The sequence below is a fragment of the Corvus cornix genome, chromosome 3 (assembly GCF_000738735.6).
Source record: "Corvus cornix cornix isolate S_Up_H32 chromosome 3, ASM73873v5, whole genome shotgun sequence".
In the NCBI taxonomy this organism is placed as follows: domain Eukaryota; kingdom Metazoa; phylum Chordata; class Aves; order Passeriformes; family Corvidae; genus Corvus; species Corvus cornix.
The window spans coordinates 30,195,399-30,218,372 of NC_047056.1; the positions used below are offsets into that span (position 1 = coordinate 30,195,399).

At 34.2% G+C, this 22,974-nt stretch overlaps 1 protein-coding gene across 1 annotated transcript in view; it reads right to left on the minus strand.

The window, feature by feature from the left end:
• Positions 1-22,974, minus strand: part of DNAH8 (dynein axonemal heavy chain 8) — a 121,799-nt gene that overhangs the window by 61,216 nt on the left and 37,609 nt on the right. The window contains exons 28-48 of the mRNA XM_019281159.3: positions 22,596-22,722; positions 20,194-20,429; positions 17,968-18,072; positions 16,877-16,990; positions 16,242-16,304; positions 15,230-15,330; positions 14,178-14,315; positions 12,696-12,936; positions 11,507-11,706; positions 10,989-11,142; positions 10,733-10,896; positions 10,485-10,587; positions 9,828-9,932; positions 9,374-9,535; positions 7,345-7,569; positions 6,222-6,394; positions 4,374-4,552; positions 2,459-2,646; positions 1,501-1,587; positions 1,294-1,401; positions 399-533 (exon numbers count right to left, since the gene is read on the minus strand). Coding sequence (XP_019136704.3) covers positions 399-533; positions 1,294-1,401; positions 1,501-1,587; positions 2,459-2,646; positions 4,374-4,552; positions 6,222-6,394; positions 7,345-7,569; positions 9,374-9,535; positions 9,828-9,932; positions 10,485-10,587; positions 10,733-10,896; positions 10,989-11,142; positions 11,507-11,706; positions 12,696-12,936; positions 14,178-14,315; positions 15,230-15,330; positions 16,242-16,304; positions 16,877-16,990; positions 17,968-18,072; positions 20,194-20,429; positions 22,596-22,722 — 3,108 coding nt within the window. The remainder of the gene's footprint in view (positions 1-398; positions 534-1,293; positions 1,402-1,500; positions 1,588-2,458; positions 2,647-4,373; positions 4,553-6,221; positions 6,395-7,344; positions 7,570-9,373; positions 9,536-9,827; positions 9,933-10,484; positions 10,588-10,732; positions 10,897-10,988; positions 11,143-11,506; positions 11,707-12,695; positions 12,937-14,177; positions 14,316-15,229; positions 15,331-16,241; positions 16,305-16,876; positions 16,991-17,967; positions 18,073-20,193; positions 20,430-22,595; positions 22,723-22,974) is intronic.

Sequence of the window (22,974 nt, forward strand, 5' to 3'; positions counted from 1 at the left end):
AGACACTGGAATCTATTTATAAAATTGGTTTGTAAACCACTTGCAGCATACATTGGAAAGAACACCTTATCTGGAAAGAAATCTTTAAAAGTCTGATTTAGTGGATACTAATTATTCAATTTACTTATGGTACAGTACTTAGTCTGGGCACAAGTCAGTACACTGAAAGTCACATGCACAGGTAAGCCACTATTAATCTACTTGAATGTTTGCATGATGAACACTCTTTACAAGTCTAATAAACTCTCTATGCTGTTTAATGATAACCTGAAGGTTATCATGTTTCAATTTTTTAAAGAAAAGAATGTTTGAAATTTTTTCTAATCTCATACAAAACCCGTGAAATATCTATTAGGCTTGCCTCTACATAGTGCTAAAATATTAAATTAGATTCTTACCAGCTTAGAAAGATTCATATCTCTTAACCCTCTCATAACAATACTTAATTCGCCTTCAGTTGGCCTGGCTCTCTTTTGAGTTCCAAGAGTCCTCAGTACTGAAAGGATATTCCTCAGACCAAAGTCATAATGGACCTAGAGAGTGGAAGAAGACTTATGTATCAGTAACAAGTTCTCTAGCTTTATTTCATCAATATATCAAGATTTACTTGCATATTGTATAGTACAGTTGTCCTGCCTGGAAAAGATAGCTAAAATAGGAATTGTTGTTGTTGTTTAGGAATTATTCTGTTCAAATAAATGAAGGATAATAAAGTTGTTTTCAGGAAGATGTGCTATAAGTTTTTTCTTTTCTAAACATTTATCATGCCATATAGCAAATATTTTATAGCTGTGAACAGCAGGGTTCTAAACCACTAATACTTCCATTCTATACCATGTCTTTCCAACTAAGGCATCTTAAAGCACAGACTTCAGATCAAGGCAGTGCTGTGGGGACATGAGCAACTTAAATCAAACTAGACATTTCTCCTGTGGTTTCCAGTTTCCAATTTCCAACTACTTACCCTAGTCCTAGATAATTCTTACAGACAATTTATATGACTAGGATAATTTTTGTCTGGCTGACTTGTTTAGGCAGAGAACCTCATGCACTTGCAACTAATTAAAAAGCATCATTTTAAACAAAAAAAGGTGCATATACGACTACATATTCATGAATTAATATAGCAATTTATTCAGAAATTTTACAGAGGTATTTGTTTAAATTATATTTGAAGTAATTCAGTACTTTGTAAAAGGTATGTAAGTGATGTTTCAGAAACAATCTGCATAACGTGAAAAGTAGGAGGTTTTACTGCATGAATACAAAGAGAAAGGGAATACATAACATTACCTGCTTAGTGAGCTGCTCCTCACAAAGTTTATACAGAACAAAGAATTTCTTAGCCAAGACCACATTATCAATAAATCCGTAACTTGCAAGTTTAACCCTTATAATTATCTGAAATACAATTATTTTTAGAAATTCCGTTAGTTTCTCCTGAAGACAGGTCAGCAAATTAAAATACATTTTTCCTTTCAGTTTAGTCAGGAATTATACCTGTCTATCTGGAACCATCATTGCAACAGTTCTAAACTGAATTTTGAGATTTTCTGGTAGTTCTTGACGTCCAGCGTATCCAGGATTCTAAATAAGAAAACATAATGCATCATTATGCATTTTTAATAATTATGTACAGCAGTCAAAATTTATAAGTATTTATTTACAACACTCAAAATAGCTGCCTTTTTACTGTTCAATAAAAATAAATGCATGTATAAATACTTCAGAGTTAAAAGTCTTGCCTATCAATTATTACAATTTTAATCTCCCATAAAGTAATCTTGGATTGCCATCTGCCCTGGCATTAGGAAACATACACTTTAAAATTTCCTGCCCATGAGATTACAGAAAACAGTGCTATAAAGCCTTGAGAATCCTACGGCAACAAGACAGCATATGCTAAAAGTTAATATTCTGGGAGATCAAAGAATTTTTACATATCCATGTAGGCATCCATTAGTCAAGACATGTGTCCCTGAAAGCTATCTTTCTTTTATCTCCTTTCAGTGAAGGTTCTTTTTTCCCCCCCTCCCTACAGTATCTTTTTCATTAATACTATTGAAGTATTAATACTATTAAACTACTAATATGTTAATATCATTCAAGCATTAGTGCATTATTAATGCATTACAATTAGAATTATTAAAGGTACAGCAGTAAAGTGCATTAGTGTTTCAGTCCTCTCAGTGAGCACAGAGAATTCTGCAAGTTTGGTCAAACTCCTAGTCTGCATGGTGAATAGCAATACAGCAATGAAGGGACATTGAACCCTTTCAATTGTATTAAAGGCAAAATGAAGGCATGCCATTCACGAAAAATCATATTATTTATGTATTGTGCACTTCAGTCTAATTCTATACTGACACCATTTTATTAATAAGACCACTTATCTTCACCTCGTCACTTAACCTCTATGTAGTATCATTTGTCAGTTTAAAATTATTATTACACTTACCATAGTTAGGAAAATTCCAAACTCTGGATTTAAATCTACACAGTCTCCATCAGCAAAAATGAACTGCTTCTTTTTTTCTTTTCTTGCTGTTAAAATAATATAGATTTGTTGTGCTGCTACTGACAAGACAGGCAACTCAATTCGGTTGAATTCATCAAAACATCCCCAAGATCCAGACTGTGCAAGACCTAAAACAGGGTAAGAAAAAAACATTATCTCTTGTCCTTCATGCATATTTCAATATCTGAGCTAAATGACTTTTGCTGCAAATAATTAAATCACATTAGTTTTATTTATTGCCCTGTGGTCAAGGTCTACCTTCCTTCAATCCACCTAACTATTTCCATATCTGTCTGAATTAGTATTATTTGATTTATGCACAATGCTTAAAAATGAATCAAAGTCTGAAAAAAATATTTTGATAAGTTGGGGCATTTGGTAAATATTTTGTACAGATCATTCTGTGAATATAGCCTTTTATTGTAGAGCAGCATTCAATTATTTTCAAAAAGCTGCACTGTTAGTCAAAAAAATTAAACATAAGTGACTTAGAGCTACAAAACATTAGTCTTAAATGTCACCAAAAAAAAAGTCATGGTTTTTATCTTACCATTTTAAGTTCCCACTAAACAAGTTTCTCACGGAATAGTACAGGATATTAACAACATTCAAAGTATGGATATGTGTATGAAAGAAAGAGAAAAACCCAGAGAAAGAAAAATAAATGAAAAGAGAAATCTAGAAGTACTATATTAATAACAAGAATTTTTTGTACGGGATTATTTTCACAGTTGCCTAATTTCTGTTTGGAAAATTAACATGTATGTAGTAGCGCCTAAGACAATTGTTTTTCTTTTCACAATGTTTTATAAGAAAGTTTCTAAGAGCATTTTTTCCCAAATGATATTAAAGTACCAGTAAGCCATGTTTTTCTTTCATGTATACTGAAAGCTTGCTATTTAATTGTGAATAATTTATGCAAGTCATTCAGGGTTTATTTGTGTTGTGCAGTTAGGGCTAAATCCCTTTAAAAAAAGACATTCTGTCATGAATTTTGTCAGTCAAAGATTTTCTAAAATTTTTATGACTTTCAAATGGGCAATATGTTTATAAACCCACAGCTTTAGCCACTTTCATGCCCCTTGCTTCCCAATACATACAATACCATTACTCTGAAAGACGAGATGACAGAAATCTCATGAAGTTCAAGCCCCTTACCAAGAACAGAATAGCTCCGTGCAGTACAAGCTCTGTGCTGACCAGTTGCAAAGCAGTTTTGCAGAAAATGACCTGCTGCTCCATTTAACAACTAATTAAGCACAAATCAGAGCTCTGCCCTTGTAACAGGGGAAGGCAGCTGCATACTGGGCAAGAGTGTAGCCTGCAGGGTGAGGCACATCACTGTTCACCTCTACTCTGCACTTGTGAGATAGAAGCTGGAGTACCATGCTCACTTTGGGGTTTCCCAGTAGGGGAGAGACATTGATACATTTGCATGAGTGCACCAAGTGGCTGCTGTGATGGTCAGTGGCCGGAGGGAGGACATGACACAGAGGGAGAGGCTGAGAGAACAGCATTCGTTGAGCCTGGAGAGAAAGTGAAGGACAAAGCCTATTGCTGTTAAAACTAGATAGTAAGAGACACTGAGAAATTGAAGCCAGGCTTGTCTCAGAGTCGCAGAGGAAGAAGAGGAGACAATGGACACATGTTTCAATGTGGAAGAGTCCAAGTCAGTGGAAGTATAAAAAATGTGAAAATGAGAATGGGTCAAAACACTTGAGCAGAGGTGTTGCAGAACATCTATCTCTGGAGCCAGTCAAAACCCAACACAAAGAAGGTACTGAGCACCCTGCTCTACCTGCACCTGCTAAATGACCTGTGGAAGTCTCTTCTACCCTGCTTGAAGAAATCTTACCTTTGAAAATCCTACCCAAACCTCTGAAGTCCATTTGATCGGAGCAGTTAAATACTACTACGTATTTTCCCAGAGCCTTTCCCATGTCTTTCGTTGTTTCTGTTTTACCAGTTCCAGCTGGTCCTGCTGGAGCTCCTCCCATGTTCATTCCCAAAGCTTGCGCTAAAGTTATATAGCACCTACAAATATTAATTGATGTTAATCAATTCAATTAAATTAAAGATGTAAGTGTATACATATAAAATACAGATCAAGTTATGCAATAGATTCTACAGCCCCTATGTTGAAATGCTACTTCTTCTTAAGGCAGTTCCATGGATTTCAGTGCAAGAAGTTCAGAGGTAAAAGGCACAAAATATAGCATTTAAACGTTACTTATAAAAGAAAAAAAAGAAACAACAAATCAAACAAACAACAAAAGAAACAAACTCTGGTGTTAACAAGCTAAAAAAATCAATGCATATCCCATGAAGGTATTTCTCATTAACTTTGCTGGCAGCTATAAAGAGCACATTCTGCTGTTGAATTCTGCTACGTCATCATACTCTGCAGCATCTTAACCTGCATACATTTAATTATGTAACTTTGACTATATCCTCAAACGTGAAAGAATAAGGATATATGGATGGCCTCTTCCCCAGTTGTGGGTAAGAAATAGTTACAATTCTAGGAAAAAAGAACCCTAAACTTTACCCTTTTTTTTTTAAAGTCTTAAAAGGTCTAGACTACAGTTTTACTTATATGCGAACCTTAGTTATGATTTTCATTCATGGCAAGGTGTGGAAGAGTAATGCTAAAGGAATTAAGCAATGGGGCATCTTCATTGTCAAATCAACGTAATTTGGACACATTCTAACTGAAGTATTTCTGGTTTTAATCCATAACTGAGCAGAGTTTTATAGCTAACTACTTCATCAGTTTAGACTGAATTACTGTAATTTACTATGCCCAACTTGCACTGCAGGAACTTTCTTGCTTTCTATACAATAACAAACTCTGAAATGACAGGAAGGCTTTATCTATGCAGTTATACTTCAATCAATTTTGGGGTAGTTTTAACAATTTTGTATCAAAAATACTCAACTGCTGAGGGCAATGCAGTTCACTGCAGAAATCTATTGAACTTTCCATGTTGTCACAATAGCAGCTCTACCTCTTCTGGAGAAATAAAGGTATTCAAAAAGTCATAGAAGCACACACACCATATAGATACCAAAGTAAATGATTGTAGGTTGGAAGTTATTTTTATTTCTTGAAGGGACCATTTGCAAATGAAGTATCTCTTGGTCTTCTATTTTCTCATTTGGTTAAAAGCGACATCTCAAGAAAGGATCGAATGGAGAAAGAACTTGGACCAGGAAGGAAACAAAGAAATTCCCAAGAGGAAGAAAGAAATATAGTTCCTTGTTAAGCCACATTTGAAACAAAATGGCCATTTACTTGCCTGGCTACAGAAGAATGGAAGGTGAGTGCATACAGTTAGGACTTTTTCTTAGACTTTCAAAGAAGCCATAGAATCTTTAGAGATTCTCTCATTACCAAATTTGAAATATTTGACCAAATCTTCTCTTCAGAATACTGCTAAAGTACATGTTACTATATAACCTTAAAACAATGAATTTCTGTTACTAAGTGTTCTTTTTAAGACTGGGCAGTGATAAATGTACAGATTAGTGAGACTCTACTCTACCTTTTCTAGAAGAGTATATTAAGCAAATGTAGGAGAATGTTTTCATGAATGCTCTAACCCACACAGGACTTAACTCAGATTTTCTCTCTTTAAAGATAAATGTTAAATAAACACTATAAATATTAAAAGTACTCCTTATCTAGAAATGCTTTTCTAACCTGTCTGTAAGAGGTGTTATAACCAGACGATCAGTGCAACCCAAAAATTCATTTTGGTAAATAAAATCAACATCTGTAATTGCTACGATGACGTGATCATAATCCTCTTTGTAGTAGAATCTAGACTGCTTTAACCACTCAAAATCAGTTGGTGTTCTGATGTTCATTTTTACCTTAAAAGAAAGTAAAAGTATGTGTTATAACTGAGCATCTACATTTATTGCCTGTATCAATTGTGATAAAATGCTGATTTGTATGTGAATAATGAGTGATTACTCAGATCTTGTGTAAGTAAACTTAAATACAATAAGCATCACATAACATCTTCAGATGTATGCTAAACTGATATTAAAAACATCTTGATCATGTAACCCAATCATCCCAACATCTGTGTTACCAAATAAATCTTCAACTGCTTTGGTAGGACAGTCTGCTTTCCAAGTGAGAAATGCAAATAGCATACCAGTAAATCCACCAAACTCGTTGCAACAAAGGGTGTGATGAGGGAAGGATGTGACTGAGGTATAGAAGCAAATGCTGTATCTAAAAAGCCTCTGGAAATATGTGAGGGACAGTGTTGAAGGACGCCATTCCTCGAAGAATAAAGGAATGGTAACAGTTTAGCACAGTCTCAAAAGTTCAAGTATAGGATTGCAACTATCTGCAGATTTCAGTAGGTTTTTTGTTTCTGTTCTGTGTAGTCTCCTTGGGAATGTGCAGCCTTGTGCCAACTGAGATTCTGTAAAGTCAAGAGGCAGTGATGTTACAGTTACAACACCCTCAGCAGTCGCAGCTTTTTAAGTTGTGCAAGTAAGAGTAGTAGAACAGTTTTTCAAAGGAAGGAAATACTTTAAGTTTTATCTACCAAAAGAAATTCTATAGGAAGGCATGGAAAATTTAAATATTCCAAGAAAAGTGTAAACATTTGGCAAATATATTTAGCTGACAGAACTAATTAATATTATTCTAGTTTAAGCAAAATTGTATTATTTTTACTGTGGTGAAATAACGGACATCTTTCTCTTATATGTGCATACACATGTAACTGTAACTATCTCATATAAGAAAGAGTATTATGATAGAAAACGCATTTAGCTTCCAGAAATCAAAATCCATACTTTACCAAATCATCAAAAATATCACGCTGATGCACATGAATGGTAATAAGTGTTTCAAATTTCACTCTCTCAAACTTGGAAAGATCCTGTGTGGTCTGGCTAATCAATGTATTCAGAATATCCAGAAATCTAGCATTGGTTACATCCATGATTTTTTTGTCATCCTTAGCATGGCGCAGAGCTTCTTCTCCATCACGTGTCCACAATATTTGAATTCCCAGTAATCCAACCTAAAAATGTAATACATGAAAAACATACAAACTAACCACTTGTTGAACTCCAGCTGCGTTACACAAGCCTTAGGTATAATAGGAACAATAAATTATGGTGTAGACAGCTCCAAAATATCACTATATCCAGCATGAATCTATCTCACCAGGACACCACGCTTGAATTAATTGGCTCTGCTGCCCAACCTGCTGAAAAGGCACTTACAAATTTTACAAACATTTGTCACACAGTGAGATACGCTCAAACTAAGGACTGGTGTCAGTTTCACTTCTAATCCTTTGGAGTACTCCAGTAGTACAAACCTAACTGGCTCAGGGGGAAAAAGACCTTCTGAAAATTTCCAATTGCCTATTTGTAACTAATTAAAGACCATTAAAATGCTGTGCATTTTCACTGACCACAGGATGGCTTGCCTCCTAACATTCTGTCATGCCTGCAGTACAGCCTAGAGAACATTAAACTGCAAGTTATTTTGCTTCCAAATCAATCTAGAGAGTTACAGGATATTGTACATAAACAACTGTCTCAGATTTCTTTTGATTTATAATACCCACAACAAAAAATGATAGATAAGCACTGTATCCCTTTATTACCTTTATTCCCCACATTTCTATATTCACAAAGCAACAAGCCCTAAAAATTTTACTCAACATCTCTTTCTACTTTTCTGGCTCCCTATGCTTGTAGTGAGCTCATGGTTACAGAGTTTGTGTTTTAGAAGATAGCCTGATGATTTTAAAATGGTGAGATATCACAAGTAGAGTCTAAAAGAATTAATTTTAGAATGACCAATTAGTCAAACATAAATAAAATAAATTTTAGATGTGACTATTTCATGCTACCTGTATCAGCAGCAGCTGAGCCAGGAAACAGGCAGTTTAAAGAAAACATTTCATTTGTAACTATTTTGCCCAATTTCTTCTCTCTTCTCTAACACAGCTTTACTTTGTAAAAATTTCTTGGCCAAACCCTTTTAACACAAGCAATTTTTTGACCATAAGAACATTTGTATTAGCAAGATGTGAAATGCAGATGGTAATAAAGCCACATCAAAATGTCTGACATGCAAACAAGACAGTCCTTATTTGTTAAAGGCAGTGAAAATTTTCAAATAAACATTGCTGAGACAACACACAATTATAAATACTTTAGGATAATTCTATTAAATATTTAAATGTATTGATTTTTTTTTAAATAGCAACCTACTGGCCAGTTTTAATATCTGCAGAATTTTTATTAAAAATTACACCCAGCACTGTACCAATCAGCAAATTACAGATTCAGAATTCAGGATGGGAAACAGATCATTACTTTTTAATGAAATTTATGAATTATCAGTAAGACGGAGGAGATTCTGGAATCCTTCAACATAGCATTGTACTAGGACTGCACTATCATAGTGACAAATACATGAACTAGGAGGCAAATCTTGTAAATTATGAGATAAATAATCATAATCATAGTTCTTGCAATCTTAAATTATGAGAGAAATCAATCTGCACATACAATTTTATTTGCAGCTGAAGGGGATTCAATATCCATTACAGAAAATACAAGCTCTACTTTATATTCTCCAAGAGAACTAAAAAAACTAAATTTAAAGCAGATGGCAAGAAAAATATTATGCTATATCTGGGTACCAAAATTGAAGTGATTAAGGATTGCTTTCTACTGACCAGATCCTTCCCCTTGTTTACCTTATGAAAACTTCCTCATACAGGCAATCCCACGTGCTCTTTACCTTGCACCTGCCCCCATATGCAAGCCAGGCTGCACACACACATCCACATCTCGTATTCTTACCTGAGCTGGGAATTGATTAAGAAAACTCAGCAACTGATATCCTGGGTCGCTAATTTGGTAAAATGCTGCCCTAATTATGCCATGCAATGACTTCTGCTGAACTTGCAATAAAATCTTCAACCAAATTTCTACTGGTCCTTTTGCAAGCACTGGAGTGTCCAACTATAAAATTAATGAAAGTAAAAGGTATGAAATAGAACATACTTACCAACCTTCTGTTCACAAATATGAGATACTACATAGTTACTAAATTTCTATCCATGACAGCTACAGATTTTACTTCAATTAATATCCAAGAAACTTATTTAATGAAGACATATTCTAGTCTTGTTAACAACAATCCTTGAAATATTTTTTTGTAATTAACAATAATTCACCGCAATACATCTTATATGTTCAATAATAAAATTATTTATCTATTAATGTTTCTAGAAAAAAAAAATCAGATAATTACTGAAATTTTTTCTCCTTCTCTTGATATGACTGCCAGTATGCGATCATAATCCTTTGGGTGAAACTCTACTTCATTTATGTTGTCAGATATGGAAGTCAGATGTGGCTGTAAGGATAATTCAGGAATCATTCAATGTAAATATTTAGCATTAGGAAACAGAAAAAAATATCTCAAATAAGGTTATCCTGCAAAAGTTCATCTGAACCTACAGATAAATTTTTGGCCATCTGTAGGTAACGATTACAGAAATGGTTGTGTAGAATTTTATCTGTCTATTGCGTTTTTACAGTTTCCAGAGATGATCCAGCAGAGATCAACTGGCTTATCTCAATCAACCCTCAATAACAATCCAGACTAGCTGGATGAATTTTGCAATATGCAAAGCAGGAAAGCCTCACAAGGTCCCTTCTATTAGTTTAGTTGTGAAAGAAACCACCAGCAAATCACTTGATGAAATCATATTCTAGTGTTCTGAATTTTGAAGATTGTTTTGAATTACAGGTATCATTTCACATTTTTCTAAAAAACAGAGAGCAAGAAACAATTTTTTTTCAAGCAAACTTTATAAAAAGAAAATGTTTGCATCCCATATTATTAAATGCTCCTCCATATTCTAATTATTTTTATATAAGTAGAAAAAAATCACTAAGTTTGTACCTGGATTGTATGAGAATCACTTGCTTGTCCAAGAATTTCAACAAGTGCAGGATCAGAAATAAAAAAGAATCTTGGAAACAGCAGTCTTTTCTTCTCTAGATATCTTTAAAATTGAACAAAATTTTTATTAAACTATTTCAGGTTGCAATTTTTTCTATATAGGAGTGTAAGTAAGACTGAAATACAATTAATGTTTCATACAAATTATTTACAATATAATAGAGCATTAAAAACCAAACAATTCATACCCTGTAAGTGATTTCTGACATACTTCCAACTGTTCATGTAAATGAGGGAGAAGTTGTTCCATGGTATCATCTCCAACACAGCAGGCAACTACATTTGAGTTTTCATGAGCTCGTTGCATTATTTTTACCCATGATTTGTCAATATTCTGAAAACGCTTTGCTTCCTATATATAGGAAAACCAAAGCATAATATGTTGAAAACTATTGCACAGAAAGATTTTAATACAAAATAATAGGCAAGCATTGTAAATTTTACCTGGGGTAACTCTTTTGCAATATCTCCTGCTACAAAAACAGCTTCCAGATAAATCCAGAGGTTCTGCACAACCAGCCATTCTTCAATTATGCGTGAAGAGTTGCTTAGTTTATAAACCCAGCTCTGAATTTGCTTTTTAAATGCAGTATTGTATCTAAAAGAGGATAAGAAGCATAAATCATTTAATTCTAAATAAAGCTATTATAAAATAAATTCTTACAATGGTGAAAAAAACCCCATACCCAGAACAAACTAACTCTTATTTCACATAGAATAAGAACAACCTCATGGAAAGATTTTACCAGCTTGATTACATTCAAGTATATTGAGACAAAAGTTGTCTCAATTGAATGTGCATGGAAGTCTTTCACATAAGGATGCTTTTCATTAGGCCTTGTAACACTTTTTTTCATTAAAAAAATATTTAATTCAAATTTACTGCTGATTTAGCTCAATAATAGTATCATTGCTATTGCAGTGTGTTTGTGAAAATGCCATACATGAACAATTCCAAGTACCTATTGGACAGCAAAGAATCAAGTATCATTAAACTGTCCTCCATCAGTATCATAATTTCTGCTGATTCAATTCCCTTTAACAGTAACTCTCCTCTTGATTTGAACTGTGAAAAGCTCAGACTTTGGACTCCCCAGATTTCAGCGACTTGAGATAGTTTGGCTTCTATATCCTTTTCCTTCATAGCAGATATGCATATATCCTGCAAAGAAAGAACCACATTTTAGATTCTCTAATCTTGTGAAATGAAATCTTTCCTAATACTGCACATCTAGCCATAGAAGATTAAAATAGAATATTAAAAAATGCAGATATCACAAATTTTACTCACTCAAATTATATGTATGGATAACTGAAAAAAGCACACATGGAAATGGATGGATATATATTTTCTGTGGCTTCACATTTCGTTATTTCTGTGTAAAAAGATTTTTGGATCATAATTTCTACAAGGCTGAGGAGGGGTAGTGATATAGACTCATCACCAGATGGACTCTGACTCTTACCACATTTCAGTTACAGAATCACAAAATCTAAGAATAGTTCAAGCTGGAGAGGTCAAGTCCAATGTTCTATTCAAATCAGAGCTTAATTCAAAATTAAGCAGATCACCTTGGAATGCTCCCATATAAATCAAGCATAGATACAGTAAGTTTTTGCATGTGTCTTTACTATATGAAACACGGAAACCCCACTGAGTTTTCACAAGTTATATGAGGTGGTTTTTGAAGTCATGTGGTTCAAAAGAAGGCATAATCATCTAGAAAAGTCTTAATATTAAAGATTATTAAGCATGAAGTCTTCATTTAAATTTTCTGATTTATCTACAAAACTATGAACCAACAACAAAGGTAAAAAATTAGGTAACCATGATCATGTGAAGTTTTATTTGAGGATTTTTTCCTGTTTAAAAAGAGCTCAGAAAATAAGAAAAAATAATGGCAGGCAGAATGTGAAGAGATTATCTAAAAACAAGTGTCTAGAGATTTCAGCTGCTACCTCTGTCATAACTCACATAGATAACAGCTTCTAAATAAAACACAAATTGTTTTAGACTAGTGTGGTCTGATTGGGAGTCAAGGACTTCAGTGAAGTAATCATTTTTAAAGAGGGTAACTGTTTTATAAGCAATCACATTATTTTTGATGACAATATAAAATGAACAAGGAGGGGAAAAATGTATGTACCTACCTCAATGTCTTCTTTATTTTGAAGAATTGGTGCTTCCATGATGTTTCGAAGGCAGAAGGTTTCAGATTCTATATCAAATTGATGTCCTGTTGTTTCAGCAATACGATCCCAGTGTCTTTGCTTCATTGCTTTGTCAGACATCATTTCCAGCAAAGAACAACACTCAATAAAATCCTCAATTCTTTTCTTGAGATCTGAAAAAGCTTGCCAGTGGTGGAGGCCTTTAGGTAGTCTACGGCACCTGCAGTTAAATTAAAGTGATACAGTAGTAAATGCCTGTTCTGTCAAAATAGAATTGTTTAAACAAGAGTTTAAACAAGGAGATACGAAGTGGATTGTATTGAGGTCAACATTTTCTATGTCAGCTTGCCTACCTGTTTAGGAAAAAACGAATACAAATGCCCTACTTACAAGTCATAATATTTAATAGTCTCAAACTGATATTTTCCCTGCAAATAAAAAAAACCCCTCAAAACTGTAATTTCCATTAAAACATAGTTATCTGCTGCCTATCATCAGAAACTCTTTATTGGAAAAGAAAAAACAAAGAAAAATTAGCTAAATTTCACGTATGAAATCCTTGTACAAATATAATATTTTCTTCAATTTAAATACCAGTAAAATAGATGGCACTTATTAACATACCAATATGGAGACAGACATGAAAATGAGATAAATAGGACTGCCTCCTCCACTTTTGGTTAGTGGTTCTGAATCCATTCACTAATGAAAATTATATACTTCTACTGTGGAAAAAAGCCTGAGAACAGACAAATAAATATCTATCTCTTTGACCACACTTTTAAAGAGCTGACACACCAAGTACTGAGCAGGCGACCTTCCACAGGAATGCCCCATTGCAAATGACAAAGTATATCCTTATCAGGAAAAACAATAAATCCTTGGTTCTGCATCCTTTATCACTTGTTTCTCTAGCTCCCACTGATAAAATTTCATACTCCCAGTAATTAGGAACAATACAGCAGCATGTGTGTGGCTTAGAGGTGTCAGTGCTGGCTGGTTGCTGGTATATTCATGTTGGTTTAGCTCCCTGCTCGATGTCAAACTGGATGTTTAACACCTACCCACCTTTCTCTGAGGGGGAAAGAATTTTGCACCTGTTATTCTTGTATTCAAAACTTAAAATCTTGTATATTCTTGTATTCAAAACTTAATCATCCAAGTTGAAGAACCTACCTTTTACAAATAAAATTTAAGTCCTCCTAACCTTTTGGTTGGTTTAGCTAATGAGATCAATGCTTCGACTGATTGTATGCCCATCAATTATCAAAGCTACAGGTAAAAGGCTGGTTAAGTAAAAGTATGGTGTTATTTCACTCCTTCTTGAATAATCTTTTTTTTTACAATAAACCTTATTCATGGAAGCTTTGATAAATATATCAATGGCTCTACTGAACTCACCTAAATCTTAAGGCATTTAACATCTGTTACTATTTGTAACATACTATATGTTAAACGTACCTGGTTTGAAACTCCATAAGTTCAGTAGTGATTTTTTCAATATCTATCTCTGTCCAAAGTATGTCATAATAACCATTGATAGTGCTTATTACAGTGTCATATAATCCATACAATTTCTGAAGCAAGCCTAACTCCTTCCTGGAAAAAAAAAGCAATTATACCAATAATTTCAATCAGCTCTCTGGATATCTCACAATATTTAAATATATTATATATGTAATAAAGATACAAAAAGTACAGGTAGACAATTAGAGTATGTTTCTTAATGTAGAAAAGAATACTTAATTTTTAAAAATCCACAAAAAAAGAGCAGATGGTTGGTGCTAAGGATCTAATATCCCCACTAAACATATCTGGGGGAAGTTTTGCTTTTCCCTAGTTCTCCAAAACTTCCATTAGTCCAAAAGAAACCTAGGTTATATGCCCTGAGCTGGCTCTGCAGTGCAAAGCAGAACTGGCAAGTGGAAACAGTCAATTTACTTAGAAGCACTCTCTGAATCTGAACTAAAACTCTGATCTAAAACCAGCCAGAAACAGTGAGATCCTCATCTGGCGTGAATCATCAGCAAACTATTGAAATGGCTGGTGAAAAAAGTTCAGAATCTGATCATCATTTGCACAGCTGCTCAAAAAATTCAGACTTTCATAAAAGCTGTAGTTAAATTCTTCATATATCATGATAGAGTGGCCTTTTCTTACATGTTCTTCTTTGCTTTCTACCATACCTTAATATATAATACTCTATTTACTCATCCATTTTTATATATATATTTCTATTTCTATCTGTATGTCTAGAACAGGGCATATTGCTCCTTAATATAGTATTTATACACATTAAAATCATCTGGTGTCATTATGTTACAATAATAAATAAATATAATTTTTTTAATTGACAAATTCTTTAGAACTTTTGAATTTTTATTTAAGTATTTATTTATTTTATTCGACAAAATGGAAAGCTTGTCTATTATAATATTTCTTCCTTTGATGTAAGCCTAAGGCTTTCTAACATACTTGATACACACTCAAGACAGGCATATTTCCACAGTTACCTGACTCTATGCAATATTTCATACTCGGTGACAGGCAATCCAAACAACCGTTCACCAGCTGAGTACGTGATAAACTTTCTCCACAGCTCGTCAAAGTTAACCTGGTTAAGTTGTTTCATACAGAACAAATGAAAATAGAAGTTTATAAGCTGTAATTTAAAATTGCCTAAAAATAAACCATTAAACAGTTTTAAACTTTTATTAGTTCTATTAGATGTATATGTAAAATATCTGAATTTTTTTTTTATATAAACAAATATATAGCCTGAAGAAAAACATCAGAGTGCCAAACAACACAATTATTTTCAAAGTATAACTGCTGTCCAAAGGATGTGATCGCCATACAAAAATAAAAAGAAGAGTGATTTTTGCAACTAGTACCCAAAAGTACAGAGTATTCTCTCGGTGAATCAAGAAATTCAACAAATTTAACCAGAATCACTCAATTTTCAGTACATATTAGTGCATTAGAAGGATTAAGAATCTTCTGTTAGTCACTCAGTGCTTTTCACAAACTTTGAATTTACTTTTTACAATCTATACAATATGTAAGACTGACAAAAGTACTATTCAAGTTACTATAACTTGCAGAAAAAAAGAAGTAGGATTAAAAATCGAGAAAATACTGTTCCTGGACCTATGAATTAACAAATAAATACCGAGTTGAAAGACAATTATCTAATGAAAAATGTGATCTTTAAAAGATGAGAAGATTGGCTCATGACTGCTTTGTAACCCGACTTCTTTTAAGCCATTATCAAGGTGTCGTAATTGACTCTTTCCTTTTCTACTGCTTTTATTACTTCAAATTGATGATTTCTGCTCACAAAATATGAAAACTGAAGAAAGATTACAGATCAATCCTTCCACATTAAGGAAAACATTACGTGAGAGAAACTATAGATAACATAATGTTACACAGAATATGCAAATTATCATTTGTTAAACTTGTTATGATAAGCAAGAACAGATTTAATTAATTAGTTGCAAATTCAACAGTTTACTTTCTTACCTGAAAGATCTGCAGCCTCTTACTGGCTTCCTGAGGTGGAATACTTGGAACCATAGGTCCTTCCTTTCAAATAAGCAGTCAACAAAAATGGAATATTAATTCTCAAAGTGATGGAAGGCCACTCTATATTTATAGATCATCACAGAATACATAATTTTTGTTAGTCAAATTCCAATCAAGTTGTGCATCGGTAATGCAATACTTACAATGGTAAATCTAAGAAAAGATAACTTCGATGGAATTGAAAATTCCTTACCTTAATTAAACTCAACAGGACTAGACTCTAACTTTTCATACTTTTGTTATTTTGCTGAAAATAACAAAACCCAGACAGTGATCCTTTTTAATGTTGGTGTGTTTGCAATGATGCCATAACATGTACTACAGTTTCTAAATTAATTTGTGCTTTATAATTACAATTTCATTACAAGTTGTATCACCAGGGTTTCTTTTCTTTCTCTATAGAGTTGTGTGCACTGCTATTTCTTCATACTGAAAAGTTTGACCTACAACGATGACTGCTTATTAACCATGGCATCAAATATCAGTAGCTGAGCAGAACAAAATTCTGGCACCCAACTCCTGAAATGAAACACTGAGTCCAAATCTTACATGCCACTACTAAATTCATTTACCGTTTCATACGCTGTTTCAAAGTGTGATACATCCTCCTGAAAAACTGCAACTGATTCTAGCAAATTACTCTTAAATTTGGGCTGAACTTCAACCAACTCATCTTGGACTTCAATCTACCATGGAAAAGATTAAAATAAAAGTTATTTCTGTAAGAATCACAAACAGATATTTGAGTTAGATATAAATCAAAATTATGAATAAAATATATCAAATTTTTGAACAAAAATTGATTATTTTAAGCTAAATAAAGTTTTTTCCTTTTATGGTGCTATATGTTAAATTTTTGACAGGAAATGTGGGGGAAAAAACCAAACCACCTCAACCAAAAACCATAATAAAATCTCACACTGGCCTTTAAAGGAATGTGTTTCATTACAAAGGGGTGATGGAACAAGAAGATCCTATTCTCTTTCTCTCCTCCCTCCAAAAATTCTCAAACCCCAAGATATTAGAGTCATCTTTCTCACAGAGGGCTCAGCCTTCTCTTTAGTGAATTTCTTTTTCTTTGTTCAAAACATTGAGAGAAATAACCAAGAGCTGCACAAAATGTAAAACATACTCTTGAGTCCTTTCCTGAGTGATTAATCTGTGGAATAGCATGTAACTTAATTGATTCAACCAAATATCTACATATTTCCATCTAACCACCCCCATTACATAAAATACTCAATTGAAAAGGAGCTGTTGAGGGATAAAAGGCTGTCCTAAATAATAAAGGTGAATGTACAACTACCACTTAGGGGTAAGTGCAGAGCTTGCACTTCTTAGAAAAATGTAATCTAAGGGTAATAAACTCCCTGATCAGACAAGAATGACACAAAAACTGGAAATGAAGGAGAGCAGAAAGAACATTTTCTTGCAGATCGCAAACATATATCTAAAAGCTACAGTAATATTTAAATATCAAAGTTATCTATAAAAATGAAATTAGAAAATGAACATATTAATAGAAGATATAGACACTGGTGCACAACTGATGTCAAGAGTGAGAAGTCAGAGAGGATGGACAATTGGTCTCACACTTATTTGTAACCTGAAGAAACTAACATGTTTTCAACAAAAGGAAAATAACATAATTTTAAGTACTTACAGCTTGAGTTTTTAATTTATTAAAAGCATATCTCATTGAATCAACACCTTCTGATTCCTCTTTTGTAATTTCCACTTTAAATGCATTTAAAATGCCATAGGCTTCCTGAATGAAAAAATAAAGTCTTAGGAATATAATATAAGTTCATTTGAGGGAACACAGATCAAATCTGTAAAAAACATTTCAAAGAAAATCTCCTCATGTATTTTAGGCATAACTGTTTTTTTTTTTAATAAGGATGAGGAATGAAGAACTAGGGAACAACAGGAAAAACTATTTCTTCAAAGATGTCTTGGATGAAATACTAGGAAAACATATACAAACACCACAGATTTAAAATCAGAAAATATAAAATTTTATCATCTCAATGGTATTTTATTCCAATTATCTACATTCCACCTGAATGCAGATTTTAATGAATTTTTCCTAACTCTGAATAACTTTGCACACTAAATTACAAATCTATAAATATTTTGCCATATCATCTATAAAATCTTTATTGCTAAGTTTGCCAAACTGTCAAAAACATGTATATGTATCTGTAATGGAATGAACCTTCCTTATTGCTTGTTCTCATCTGCAATTTGTTTGCATATCTTCTGCTTTATGATCCTCCTCCTACATACATTGCATTATTTAAAAATAAGTTCATCTTCATATTGTATTCACCATTTGCTGGACTCACGCCAGTATATCCATGTCAGTCTGTAATGAGAAGCCCAGCACTGGACACAGCACTCCAGATAAATCTCATAGTGTAGAGCAGAGGGAATCACATCCCTCAACCTGGTGGCAGCACAACTTGTAAAAGGCCCAGGAAAGGCCCAGGAGACCCTTAAGCCCCTTGGTTGCAAGGGTACTTTTCTGGCTTACATTCACTTTGGTGTACACCAAGAAACTCAGTTCTTACACAGCAAAACTGATTTCTACCCAGCCTGCACTGGTGTCTAGGGTTATTCATCTCCTGGAGAAGGAGAAAGAGGATCCAGGAGTGACTTTTTAACATGACTAGCTCTACTGACATTGACAGAACTCATTACAATAATGTAGGAAGGAAGTAAACGTTCACGAGATATGTGGAATGTAAGTAGTTTGGGAAAGATCATTATCTTCAATATTCATCTCCAAGTGGCAGAAGCACAGTAATAATAATAATAATAATAATAATAAACAAAAATATTAATTCTTCATCTTTTTAAATACCTTTTATTTATTTATAAAGTTTGCATCATTTCCTACACATGTAAAACCTAGCAAGCTCCTCTCAGTTCCTCTTGCTTGCTTTATTTAACAGCTATGAGTATGATTATCATATCCTGAAGACAGAATAATAACATTTAGTAGATGTGAATACTACTTTAAATGTTTAAATTGTTCAGGTTCTTCTTTTTGGTGTAAGAGTAAGACTTTCTAACATACTTGATACACACTTAAGAAGGCAGCTGTATTTCCACAGTTTACAACTTTTGATCACAGAACTGATTGTTTTCTTACAGACCACTGCATAAATTGCTAAGACAAAATCCACATTCTTACGACAAAACTAGCAAAAGTGAAAACAATTACTGAAACTCCTTTCTAGTGTCATAGATCAGTCTTTAAGAAAGAAAATCTTAAAAAATTAATTCTTCAAAAGGTGGATGAAAATACAAAACTAACTTGTTCTGTTAAGCTGTTTCAGAGAGTGAAAGTAAATACCAAATACTTAAAAAATGTAATGAGCTTGTTTTAGCTTCTTTCAGCTTCTTATAGGAAAAACTAAAAGAACATTGCAAGTTTTTGACAGCATACCATGATGTGTGGCTCTGTGATATTCTCTGGCTATATTTCAAGGGGTTAGATGATCAAGATGTTTGTTTACAAACAGAGAAAAAGCAAGAAGAGGATTAAGGCTAACGAAAAGAAAAAGGGAGCATAGTGCTCCCTTATCTTGTGTTATCATCTTCTTATTTTCTGCATGTTGTCTCCTAGATTGCGTTTATAATTTGAGAAAGAATATTTTTTTCTGTTTTGTATTAATACAGAATCTATCGAATTACCTGATTCATAATTTATAATATTAAAAATAAAAAAATTTGGCTTCCCATCTTCAGCCTAGTTCCTTCAAGACAGTGAACTCATTGTTAGAGTTCAAGGTTTATCTTATCCTGTGACACCAATTATATATAGTATTACTATTAATAATAATAATATTTATTCAATATAACAAATTAAAAGTCATCTTACTTCAATAGGTCCCATAGACATATCTATTTCTAGTCTCTTTTCTTGAATGGTAGATAAAGCTTCCATTGCTAATCTGACATCATCTAAGTCAGACAGAGGTCGAGACAATTTCTTTATGTGGTCATTTATGAACGACAAAATGTCTAGCAATTTCTTTTTATAGTCCTCATTTAAATAACGACAGAGGACCATCTTCCAGGAATTTGCTTCAATTGTTAAAGCTGTTTTCAGTGGTCCTGGTTTTAAAAAACAATAAAAAAAAATTACTCAATCCATATCTTAACATTTTTCTGTTTAAAAAGCCCACATCATCACATTCTTTAACAGCAATTAGAAAACAGCAGACAAGCAATTCAATTATAGCATTTTAAAAGTTTCAGAACAATTTCAACTATAATTAAATATATTTCTGTTGTTTTATTGTATATTATGGTATCTAAAAAACATATTGGTAAGCTTACCTAGTGGAGCACATAGAGAAGATGAATAAAGAACAAAATATCTACTTATTAATGTGGATTTTCAGAGAATAGCTTTGATATATATTAACCAAATGTATAAAGATCTGTGATATGTAGATGGTTTATACTCATTGAGGAAATGGTATCTTGAGATTTCAATACTGGGACTTGAACTAGTTCACAGCTGAAACTGTAAGGTGACACATGTTATATGCAGTTAATATATAAACACAAACCAACATTGAAGAGACAGAAAAGTCAAGAATTTTAACTTATTTTCAGAATAAATTAGGATTTTATCAGGCAGCATTTTGTACTCTGGTAAAAGAAAGCAAAAGATACTAACAGCATATAACATTTCTGCTCACAAAACAAATTTTACAGCAGATACAGATTCTCCCTTAATAATGTGGCTATTAACATTAAAGAGATGATTCCTGAAGCCCAGGGGTAATTCAAGAAACTTAGCACATCCTGCCAGAAGTTAGAATCTGTAAATCACAATAAATCAAATCCCAAACCTAAACTGAGTCCAAGAAACTACCTTCTGTCCCAGATAATAAAAGACATTTAATATCCTTGTTCTGTAACCTAGAGGACTTGGGTCCCTTTGTCGCAGTGGTCACAGGTGAGGGAGTACTGTGACCATCAACAAAATCCATATTCTTTTGGATACACTCTTTCTTACTACTCTTGCTCACACAATAATAGATAGTGTTTTCCAGAGTGATCTCATTCAGAAGAAACTGCATCCAGGAACTGGATGAGGATATGCAGTCAGCAGTGACATTTTTGCTTGTTCACTGAAAGAAATATGGTTAACACACCACCAAGATCCTGAAATGAACTCTAGTCTTCAAAGCAGGCAGCTTCTGCTTCTCTGATGTGCAAGGAAGACAAAGGGTTACAGTGAATGAGGTGACATCAGATTGGCAACCTGTCACTAGTGGGGTTCCACAGGGCTCTATTTTAAACCCTGTGTTCTTCAACCTCTTCATAAATGACTTGGACACAGAACTCAAAGGGATACTAAGCAAGTTCACAGACTAGGTGGAGCTGTTGACTCGCTTGAAGTCAGAGAGGACCTGCAGAGAGACCCTAACAAATCAGAGGGCTGGGCAATCACCAGCCACGTAAAGTTCAACAAGGGAAAGTGCCCTATTCTGCACCTGGGATGGGGCAACCCTGGATGTACGGACAGACTGAGGAATGAGATGCTGGAAAGCAGTGCCATGGAAAGGCACTTGGAGGTTCTAGTTGATGGAAAGTTGGACGTGAGTCAGCAGTGCCCTGGCAGCCAGGAGGGCCAAGCATGTCCTGGGGTGAATCAGGCACAGCATCGCCAGCTGGGCAAGGGAGGGATTGTCCTGCTCTGCTCTGCACTGGGGAGGCCTCACCTTGAGTATTGTGTGCAGCTTAGGTCACCACGACGTAAGAAAGACATTAAACTATTGGAGAGCATCCAAAGGAGGGCTGTGACGATGGTGAAGGGCCTTGAGGGGAAGCCGTGTGAGGAGCAGCTGAGGTCACTGGGTCTGTTCAGCCTGGAGGAGACTGAGAGGAGACCTCATTGCAGTTACAGCTTCCTCATGAGGAGAAGAGGAAGGCAGGCACTGATCTCTGCTCTGTAGTGACCAGTGACAGGACCCAAGGGAATGGCCTGAAGTTGTGTGAAGGGAGGGTTAGGTTGGATATTAGGAAAAGGCTCTTCACCCAGAGGATGGTTGGGCACTGGAACAGGCTCCCCAGGGAAGTGGTCACAGCACCAGCCTGGCAGAGTTCAGGAAGTGTTTGGACAATGCTCTCACGCACATGGTGTGCAGGGCCAGGAGCTGGATTCCATGATCCTTGTGGGTCCCTTTCACCTGTGCATCTTCTGTGATTCTGTGACTATTTTACTCATTATCTTACTGTACATACTAAGATAAGAAAATACCATACCTGTGTGTAATTCAATTGGACCAAATAGAATAACGGGTTTTAAATTTTTCATCTCTTGTTCAAAAGTATCATAGTGAAGTATTTCTTCTCTAATTTCAGACAGGGAGGGATCAGTAGCAAAAAATTCCTGTGTGTAGTTTAAAACATCAATCAACAAATGTCCTTGTCCATAATTTTGGTAAAACATGTTGTAACTTACTCAGTAATTACTGAAAATGTATACCAATATTATACTTGTTTTTAGCATTCTGTAGCCTTGCTAGCAGAGTAAAATGAATGTTTATCAATTTCTCTGTCACTAACACTCAACCTTTTTGGGAAATTCCAACGAAATTTAACAGAGAAACAGATAACCAAGATATATTAAGGACCTAAGTGT